The sequence below is a fragment of the Engystomops pustulosus genome, chromosome 8 (genome assembly GCF_040894005.1).
Source record: "Engystomops pustulosus chromosome 8, aEngPut4.maternal, whole genome shotgun sequence".
Classification (NCBI taxonomy): domain Eukaryota; kingdom Metazoa; phylum Chordata; class Amphibia; order Anura; family Leptodactylidae; genus Engystomops; species Engystomops pustulosus.
Window position 1 is genome coordinate 4094988 of NC_092418.1, and position 10876 is coordinate 4105863.

The following is a 10876-nucleotide window of genomic DNA, read 5'->3' on the forward strand; positions in this document are numbered from 1 at the left end:
CTGTGTCTGCTCATCGTCCGACACCTCTTTACAAACTTCTTCCACTACGTCAACAATGTAATCATCACCCACAGACTGCGACCGGTGGAAAACCTGGGCATCGGAAAAGAGCTCAGCAGCAACCGGACAAGTGGTTTGTGACTCTGGGAAGGGTCCAGAAAACAGTTCCTCAGAGTATGCCGGTTCAAATGCAAAATTTTCCTGGGAGGGGGCAGACTGGGGGGAAGGAGGCTGAGGTGGAGGAGCTGGAGGAGTGCCGATTTCGGTGACATGGGTGGACTGCGTGGAAGACTGACTGGTGGACAAATGGCTGGAAGCATTGTCCGCAATCCACGACATCACCTCTTCGCACTGTTCTGGCCTCAACAGTGCTCTACCACGAGTCCCAGTAACTTGAGACATAAACCTAGGGAGTGTAGCTCTGCGGCGTTCCCCTGCTCCCTCATCGGCAGGTGGTGTCTCACCCCGCCCAGGACCACGGCCTCTGACCCCTGCAGTAGTTGGACGCCCACGTCCACGCCCTCGTCCTCTACCCCTAGCCCTCGGGTTCAACATTTTCAAAATTAAAGTTTAAACTGTAATTTTTTTTTTTTTTTTTATGGCTATTTTCTAGCCTACACTGAAAGCACACTGCTATGCCAGCTGACGTTGAGTTATAAAAAAATAAAGGTAAAAAAAAATAAATCAGCAGACTCTGCCTAATTCAAATTAAACCCCTAATAAATTGTCCCACTTCGGTGTTTGAGGTGGATATGTGTGTCACTAAGAGCTAAACACAACGGTAGCAAGTCCCCCTGCAAATTCCTCACAATATGGTACTAGCTGCACTACTGGTGCCAGCAAGCCCAGCCACAAGCAAACAAAAAAAAAAAAAGTATAACGTTATTGTAGCCCTAAGAAGGGCTGTTGGGTTCTTGTTGAATCACTCCTGCCTAACACTATTCTAATAGAACACCCTAACGCTTTCCCTGACCAGCAGCAGCTCTCTCCCTAGCGGCATCCAGACACAGAATGATCCGAGCAGCGCGGGCAGCGGCTAGTCTATCCCAGGGTCACCTGATCTGGCCAGCCAACCACTGCTATCGACGTGTAAGGGTACCACGTCATGCTGGGTGGAGTGCAGAGTCTCCTGGCTTGTGATTGGCTCTGTTTCTGGCCGCCAAAAATCACAACGGCGGGAGCTGCCATTTTCTCGAGCGGGCGAAGTATTCGTCTGAGCAACGAGCAGTTACGAGTACGCTAATGAGCATCAAGCTGGGACGAGTATGTTCGCTCATCTCTAGTAGTAACTCCCGGACATTTTATATACAAAAACTTTTTGTTCATTTGTGCAATCCCTCCAGCAGTGGTGGTCGTATCCGAGGAAGCCATCTCGTTTCTAAGGGACCATATGACTACATTTATGGGAAATTATCTTCACACAGGAACATTTTTTTTTAATAACATCTAATTGAAGAAATGTTTATATGTGGCAGATTAATGAAACTGAATGTGAATGTCCAGACGAGAATAACCCTTTAACTCCCCTGGTAAGAGATCCCAGCTCTTTCTCCTATTGCGCCACTTTAAAACTGAAGTGATACTACTTCAGGAAACTCACTTTCAGGAAAATAAGATACCCAAGCTACCACTCACACAGTTCAGTCAATGGTTTCACAGCAGCTGCCCCTCAGCAGCCTCAAGAGGAGTTTCAATCGGTTTTCATGGGGATATCCCTTTTGTGTTAAAAGATGTGTACAGAGACACAGAGGGGAGGTTAGTCTTAGTTAAGGGCACAACAGGAGGAATTATATACACATTTGTCTCAGCTTATGCCCCCAACAAGGGTCAATGTGTGTGGCTTTGTAGCGCGCTGGAAAAGATAAAAATGTTTACAGAAGGTGTTTTGGTGATCGGTGGTGATTTAAACGTTACCCTGAACCCACTAGAGGACTCATCCACTGGTTACTCCGCATGCACCTTCAGAGCTCTAAGGAGAATTAAGGGAGCACTGAGGGACCTCTCCCTGATAGACACATGGCAGACATTACGCCCTGGGGATAGATCATATACCTTTCACTCCATTCACATAACACATGGCAGAGACTGGACTACATATTTGTGCAATCAGACCAGATAAGTCAGTTCTTGTCGGCAGAGATAGGTCCTAGCAATATATCGGATCAAGCCCCACTTGAAAGAGTGGACATGGTGCCTTAATGAGACTCTTTTGGGTGATGAAGCCCTTCTATCTTAGCTTCAGACTAAAATGGCCGATTCCTTTGACGACAATGCTGATTCAGGGCTTGACCCCCTAGCGTTATGGGAGGGCCAAAAGGTTGTGGTCAGGGGCTACCTTATGGACATGGGAGCACGTGTAAAGAAAAAACGTAATGCAAAGACCGAGGGGCTCAAAAAAATCTCATACTTGGAGTGACAACAAAAACGCTCTAAGGCATTGCAAGTGGAAAATGATCTCTAAAAAGCGAGAGACCAACTGAAAGATGTCCTTAACATTACAGTAGCTAAGGTTTATCAAAGGGCAAAACATAACATTTATGCGCACAGGGACAAATGCAGCAGAACTATGTCTAACTTACTGAAAAAAGCACAAGCTCGTACATATATCTCTGCCATTAAGACACCACTAGGGGATAAGGTACAAATAACAGAAGATATAGCCAAGGTTTTCCAAAACTTTTACGCAGATCTTTATGATCTGAGGAAACAGGAGAGTAGTCAGGCCAAGAGTGACAGGCAATCCGACATTCGTGGTTTTTTAAACAAAATACAACTACCGCAGCTAACTGAGCCAGACTGGGACTCCCTAACGCAGCCTGTTACAGTGGAGGAATTGGAAAAAAATCATTAACACAAGCCCTAGTGGGAAAAGCCCAGGCCCAGATGGGTTTACCATCCTTTACTATAAAAAGCTAAAAATGCTGCTGTTACCTCATGTCGCCAACGCGTGTAATGCCCTCCTCCATGGTCAACGTGCACCCCCCTCTATGCTCTCAGCCCATATAACCATCCTACATAAAGCAGGCAAAAACCCAGAACAACCCGGGAGCTATCATCCCATCTCGCTACTAAACATTGACTTAAAAATCTGGGCTAAATTGCTGCTGCATAGGCTGATGCTCCTCCTGCCCCGACTCATCTCAGAAGACCAAGCAGGGTTCGTCAAAGGTAGAGAGGGAAAGGATAATGTTGCTAGGATACTAAAAGCGATACACTTAGTTAAGGCTCGTAAGTCCCCTCTTATCCTTCTTGATAGGGTTGACTGGATGTTCATGAGAGAAACCCTATTGAAGTATGGCTTCCCACCCAGTTTTGTAGAGGCAATCTTCTCGCTATATATAGCGAGCCCTCCGCACGCATTAGAGGAAATGGGGTGCTATCAGCACCTTTTTTTTTATTTATAATGGAACAAGGCAAGGTCGCCCTCTTTCCCCTTCATTGTTTATCTTATGTCTAGAGGCAGTAATTCAATTTGTGAGACAAGATCAGCGCATCCAGGTAGTCAAATTGGGCACCGCCTCTTGTCAGCTAGCAGCCTTCGCAGACAACTTAATATTTTTGGTCACCAACCCTGCAGAAGCGTTACCAATTTTATGTAACCATTTTGAGTATTTCAGTCACCTGGCTAATTTAAAGTAAATATGAGTAAATCGGAAATACTGAACATCTCTCTACCCGAGTTGCAGATCCAAAAAAACAAGCCAACCTCACCCTTCGTTTGGCAGAAAAACTCTATCACATACTTGGGAGTCAAATTGTCAAGTGACCCATGCGCCTTGTATAAATTAAATTTCCAACCACTTTTAACTATGATAAAACAATTTGTGACAGATTACAACTTACCCAGTATTTCCTGGATGAGCAGAAAGAATGTGCTAAAAGCCTACGTGTTTCCCAAAATCTTATACCCTCTACTGATATATTACGGTTCCTGGAAAAAATTTTGCGGAAGTAAAGAAATTATTCTTGGCTTTCCTGTGGCACGGAAAATGTCCCAGACTGGCTCACACCCTGCTAATGAGAAAAAATGGAGTGGTGGTCTGGGTATGCCAGATGTGAGACACTGCTATTCGGCAGCTAAGGCAACAAGAGGCATAGAACTTCGTTCCCTTGCTCAACAGGACACATTCCACCTGACATTGGGACAAAAAGAGAAGGCATTAATTCTGGGAGGGGCCTGGGTCCCACCCCCTTGGCATCAAAACGTAGATCATTTTGATAAACTGACGAGACACATATTTCAGATGTGGCACACAGTGAATAAGAAATTTGAGACTTCTCCCTTCCCTTCTCCCTTGATGCCGGCGAACGTCCTCCCCCTTATAGTCTCTAGAAATTGGGATGATGTTTCTTCATGGTGGGCGGGTTTTGCGGACCTCACACTAAGGGAATTCCCCAAAACAACAGATAACATGTCAGATGACGAACTGTTAAACAGAATACATGTAATTTTGGGAAGCGCGTCCTACAACAAACCGGCACTTTTGCCACCCTACCTTTATACACTGTACCATCCGGCACCACCCAGTACCGGAACCCGGTTAGACGCTGCATACCCACTCTACCATATCTCCAACCTCTGCTCCAACGCACTAGACACAAGGTGTCACCAGGTGAGCAGATTTCACAAACTTCAATTATTCCTCTCTAAGTATCATATTGCACTAGGGGCGCCGCCCGTGTCTCTTTCTTTCTATTTTCCAAACAGAATAAATGGCAGAGGCTGCTTAATTTTAGTAAAAATGCAACTACAATCAGCCTGCATGGAATTTTGGAAAACATACAATCCTATCAGACAACCAACTCTTGTAGAAGTAGCTTTAGCTTCAGGTGCCCACAAAGTAACTAAGGTCTTATTAAAGAAAAAATCACCGGACTACCCTTTATATATCTCAGCATGGGAGAAAGAGCTGGATCTTACCCTGTCAGATAAACAAAAGGAAAATTACTATGGATTCTCCAGATGTGTTTGATTACAAGAGAATCACTACAAGTTACTGGCTCGTTGGTATAAGACCCCAGAGGCACTCTATAATTGGGGATTGCATCCAACTGGGCAGTGCTGGAGATGCGGGCACGACCTAGGCTCATATATTCATGTATGGTGGTCTTGCTCTCTGATCAAGACTTTTTGGGTAGAAGTTCAGAGTAAAATTAGATCTATATGCTTGTCAAATATGCAACTGTCCCTTCCACTGATCTGCCTAGGGTTAACACCAGAAGGTGTTAGGTTATCGGGAAGCTCCCTCAGTCCACACATCATTGCAGCCGCAAAAGCTCTAATACCTCTATGTGCACCTTCCATCTCTATGTGGGAAGATAAGATTGCACAGATATGCAGCATGGAGGAGCTCTCAAGCTGAGCCTCCCACACACACGAGCAGTTCGGAAAAATATGGTGACCATGGTTAGATTACAAAACATAGAAATGCTGATGATCAGTGTGTTGCCCCGACTTCTAATACCAACAGCCCAGTGAACTAAGATTTGGGGAACCCCCCCATCAGGACAAACGGCTAGAACGAGTTGCTGACTCTTATTACACTCCATCACCAAATCCCATAGTCTTCCCTAATCCTTTCCCTTCCCCTCCATACAGGCACACCTAGTTATCTTCAAAGGCAAACTATGTAATGCTCTACTGATTTTGTCATTAAGTCTTATGTATCTGAGATTGTAATTACCTTTGGAAGTGAACTAGCTCCATTCTGGATGGAAATGAAAATTCTGCCTTCTGCTATCTGACTGTATACACCATGTAGGCTGTATCACAAATATTGTTTTGTCATAATCGTTGTTTCATTATCTCAAAAATTTCAATAAAAACAAAATTGATTAAAAAAAAGAACATAAAGAGAGGGGTCGGTCAGGATGCTCTTCCACTCCAGTCATGAACTGTAACGAGACTGGAAGGTTCCTTCAGCAGGGGCCTTAGGTCTACAAGGTGACCTGTGTCACTAGCTTTCTATAGGATGGGACTAACGAAGGACATTAGCTCACACAGCAACATGGAGGATCTCTAAGGACTAATGACCACAGGTGTATGTTTTTGGCATATTTATGACCCCTAGAAGAATAATCTTAAGAATTATACAGAAACTTCTACCCCCTGACATTTACAATGACTTCATGATAATTTTCTCTTACCCAGAAGATTCTCGATCCTCCACCTCATGGCTGAGACCTGGTCACATCCACTGAAGATGAAGAAGCAGAAGCTGCAGACGGAGATCTTCTGTACTAGCTTCATGGTGTCGCTATCAGAGGTGTCTATGTGTCTGATCTTCATTATTATGTCCGAGAAATAATTAGAACTCAGCGCTTCATGTAACCACCGGACGTCCTCTCCTCTATGCGCCACAATCCCAAACTCGGGCTTATGTCCAAATAACTTACTTACTGTTTTGCGGACAGGTTCTGTCATTAGAGGAGAAGATCTCAGTGATAAACACACAGATGATGAGATGCTGGATACATGTACAGTTTCTGTGGACACCCTAGGACAGTCTCCTCTCTAGACCACCAGTGATCCTACCATTACCTATTACATAACTGTAAATAATAAGAGATGACTCCCTGCACTCCAGAAGACGGTCTCCATTAGCCTCCTACGAGCTGGATCCATCACTGCATAGGCTCCTCCTAGCTGCTGATATCCTCAATCATAGCATTTATTGATTTCACTTATATGCGGGCACTTATTAACCTCAGTTTTAGTTTTGCTGGAAATTTAGTGTGATAAATAGGGCCTTATACTACTCAAACCCCTCACTCCCCCCAGCCTCAGCGTAATTAGCCTAATGGAGCTAGTGTTACCTAACACGGCAGGTGTCCAGGCTTCAAAGGAGTTCTGTAGCCGCATTGTCTCTAAAGACTTCAGCTGATTTTCCCTCCAATTTTCAAACAGGAGACAAAGAGCCATAAACCTCATAAGACTAATTCATTGAATAGGGACAGTTATGGAGTTATGGTCTATCTTAGCCCAAGGGCAACTACATTTTTGGATTTCTTAACATCGGGAAATCCTAGTGGCCTAACCCCCAAGGCCCTTGCATCCTTCAGTCCAGAGATATCAAAATATGAACACCATAGCAAATGGGTCAGTTTTGGTATCAATGCGATCCAGTGATTCACCCGGATCCAATGATACCAGAACCATGACCTTACGACTTCCCCTTGAGAAGCTATGACTTCTCCAGGGTTTGGGACATAATACCCGGTAGGAGGGACCCATGACCCCTCCTGGGGCTGGGCAGAGGTGTGTCTGCACCTGATTTAATAAGACACCTCTAAGGCCACATCGTCTTTTTTTTCTGGGAACCATTTTTAACATCAAGAGCAGAGGAAGATCCAAAGGTGTGGACTATCAGGTTCCATTAGCCACACACATGGTAACTAACTTACTGAACTGCTGATACTTGTAGTGCTATCTAGTTTGCCCTTAAGGCAATTAAATATAAAGTGTAACCTGTGTTACTCTTTTATCTCGATCCACTAATCTTACGTCCGTGTTTCTCGCTTATATACATGCTCCCGGGTTGGTTCCTCACCCTATATAATCCTGATACGGACCGGGCTTAGGAGAACTGGTTGCAGGATAAAGCTCATAATATTCTGTATCACTGAGGCTGGTGAGAGAGATCTTATAGCCATTCGGGGCTGTGATTTATTGTTGCGCCATATCCGGAAGTTGTGTGGACAACTTTTAAATCACTTCCTGCTCCTCTCAGAACCCGTGCATTGTGGGAGTGTCTATAAAAGGAGAACTAAGTGACCTTGCATATCCTTCAGGTGTCCCAAACGTCACGGTTTCCTTCACTTTTGGTGTTCACATAAATGGATGGCAAGGAAGGGACAATGGATTCCAGATATAAGGCTTTTACGCCAGCAGAGCAGTGGGAAAGCTCAATACAACCGTCTCCGGATCCCCGCTGAGCCCCCTGCTTCAAAGACCGGAGAACAGGAATCTGTTGAATATCTAGAAGCTACAGAAGTTTCTCCAGGAGAAGGGGCAGAACAGAGAAGACAAGTAACACATCACTAGAAATCTTACTTGCTTCTTCCAGGATGGATTTGATCCTCTTGAACTTGTTCCTTGTTTCTTCATCCATGTTTGCCATTTCTGATCCTCTTCCTCTAAAATCTGCAGATGTTCTTCTCCACTTCTCTGGTTTTGTGACCATATCAGCTGAGGAGACAAAGTGATCGGTGATACTCAATATTATTAAGGAACATCATGAAGGGGAATATAATTCCAGGGTCCTCCCTTTACTACCTGCTGCTCTCCACCGTCTCCTCCGACACCTGTAGTTGCCATCTTTATATATTGAAGCATTGGTAAATTACTCAGACTAGAGTTGGATTTGGGATTTTGGGGCATCCCAAATGCTGATCTGTATGATCAGAGAGACCATTACTCCTGAATCCTGACAATTTTACTTTGCAGCGTGGGATGAAGGTTAGAAGTCGACTTCTTCCTAGTGTCCTAAACATCCTGTGTTTTTCAAAAAGTCAGTGTGGAGCATCTACATCCCATTCAATCCCAACCCTCCCAACTCCCAGGTTCCCCACGGTTGGATGAGATGGGTTAAGGCTTGTCCACCCCTGTTCCAGACTTACCTCAGAGTTTGTATTTCTCATGTGTTGTTTCACTTATCGGCTTCTCGCTTTCTCCTCAGTTAATGTTTTCTCGATCAAGTTGTAGGGATCGGCCCTGATTATTTGGGTCTCATCTCGCGACATCTTTCTGCTCTTCACCTCCAGCCAGAGCCTGGTGTCCAGAGGTCAGAACCAGTTCCTTGTGTCTTATCTCTCCAGGAAATAGAGAAAGTTTTCTGTGGTATCTCTGAGATGAGTCTAAAGTTCAGTCCTGAGCCAGAAGATGCAAGAGCGACGTCTGCAGGAATTCATAGAGCGGGAACTTATGAACCATCTCGTAATGATATGACAACTATAGGGGGAAGATTCCCTACAGAATAGATGCCCCAGGTCTCCTGGAAATGGGGATTTATGTTGTATCACTGATCGGATAGAGAAGGTTCCCCAGAACTAGAACGGTAACATGCAGCAACCAATCAGAGTTTAGCTCTAATTTGTAAAGGAAGTCTTCCAACTTTATCAATGAGTCTCCCGATGCACCGGGGGCGGAGCTCTGACTACTTGTGCCCTACTTTTCTTATTTCTTATTTCCTCTTCATTGCTCAAAACTGTTTGGGGTATAAAAAATAAGACAAAACTCAACCCACTGGACACTTAAAGCTGCAACAAGGTGGAAACAAAACTTACGCTAAAATGAAAGATTACTGGAGACATCAAATGTGTGTACAAGACCCTAAGACCTCCCATAATATCCCACACGGGAACAAGGATTGCGGAGGGTTTGGAGTTTGAGGTGGAAGATAATTACCAGGAGAATATTCTGCCCTTTGATCTCTTTACCATAAAAGTTCAATAAATATGCAAATCACTTCCATAATCCAATGTCTGTTGGTTTTATGTCTTTATTGTCGTTATCTGTCTTGTATCTTGTATTTTCCCTTCAGTGGCTGAAACACACGAGAGTCAGGAAATACAGAACACACATAACTTCTACTACTATATAGTGAGCCTGCGCAGCTTCCTGCCCTATGCATGCGCACTGCCTGTAGCCTGAGCCTGTACAGGTCAGACCTGGCATTGCCGGAGTCTATGATAAAAAGTGCCCAGTGACTCTACCAGAATAGTGAGTGCAGCTCTGGAGTAATTCCTATTGCTTTTGATAGGTCAGATAAAGTCGCCTTCTTGAGATTGTGATACCTTTTAATGGCTACTGAAATATAAGACGTTACAAGCTTTCGGGACAACTCAGGTCCTTTCATCAGGCAGAGGATCACTGAAGCAACACAAATTTATACACAATGAACAGAGAAGTGATGTAAGAAATGTAAACAAAATGACAATAGCAATAACAAAGTTGAGATAACAGGTCCTTAATTAATTTCTCTCGGACCGCCTGCTGACTTTAGACGCTAATCGCGGGAGCAGGACCCAGTCTCCGGGTGCTACCACTTCTCCCTTCTCCTCTCCTCCGTGTATCGCGCTGAATGAGTGCTATGCATAGAGGAGCTGAGCCGACGCAGCCGACGGCTCTGTAGACCGTGTAGGTCACGTGACTGTCAGGTCTAAAGGGCTTAATCAGAGCTGCTGGGTCTATTAAGACCCAGTACAACTCTGATCAGAATCCCCAGTGTGACAAGTGGTGTTCCCCTGTAACTGAGGCTCTTATAGATGCCTCAGACAGAGGGGAAAACTTTTAAATGTAAAAAAAAAGTGAAAATGTCCCCCAGGGGTCTTTTATGACCTCATGGGGGACATATAAAGTAAAAGCACATACACAAAAATATCAGCCTGTTCACGCTCTGCATCCAATATATTAGATGCTGAGAACCAGATTAAGGGACATTCTAACAGACGCAGGAATCCGCTCACAGATTGAAGTAACGACAGTATTGGGCATCCCATCAACCAGATGGCTCTCATATTTTCAAATGCGGAAATGGAAACCTGGAGGGAAAGACTAGAGCTGAGTGAGCAGGGATTGCTCTGACCCAGAAGTCTCAGGGTAGAAGAGGGGAAACAAAAGGGGACAAGAGCGCTCTCCTCGTGTAGTAAGATAAAAACTTTTAGAGTCTAAAACGAACAGTAAATAGGTGCTCACCTTGAAGCACAATTAAATGTGCATGTAGAGTAGAACGGGAGGTTCCCGGCGCCAACCTTCTTTACCTATATTTGCCCAGGTGGAGACCAATAGGTGTTTGCAGCTTTTTGGTTCTGAGTTCCAATAGTGGAGCGAGATGCGGTGGCGCTTATCACGGAATGACCTCCCCAGTACGGTCTT

At 44.6% G+C, this 10876-nt stretch overlaps 1 protein-coding gene across 2 annotated transcripts in view; it reads right to left on the minus strand.

Moving 5' to 3' along the window:
* LOC140075792 (uncharacterized) overlaps window positions 1-8767 on the minus strand; it is a 35590-nt gene extending 26823 nt beyond the window's left edge. The window contains exons 1-2 of one of the 2 annotated variants that reach the window (XM_072122107.1): window positions 8620-8767; window positions 8054-8188 (exon numbers count right to left, since the gene is read on the minus strand). In XM_072122107.1, coding sequence (XP_071978208.1) covers window positions 8054-8183 — 130 coding nt within the window. In that variant the 5' untranslated portion in view covers window positions 8184-8188; window positions 8620-8767. Of the gene's footprint in view, window positions 1-6147; window positions 6448-8053; window positions 8189-8619 lie in introns of those variants that run through there. The other variant, XM_072122106.1, reaches the window with a different exon arrangement.
* Window positions 8768-10876: the final 2109 nt, after the last annotated feature.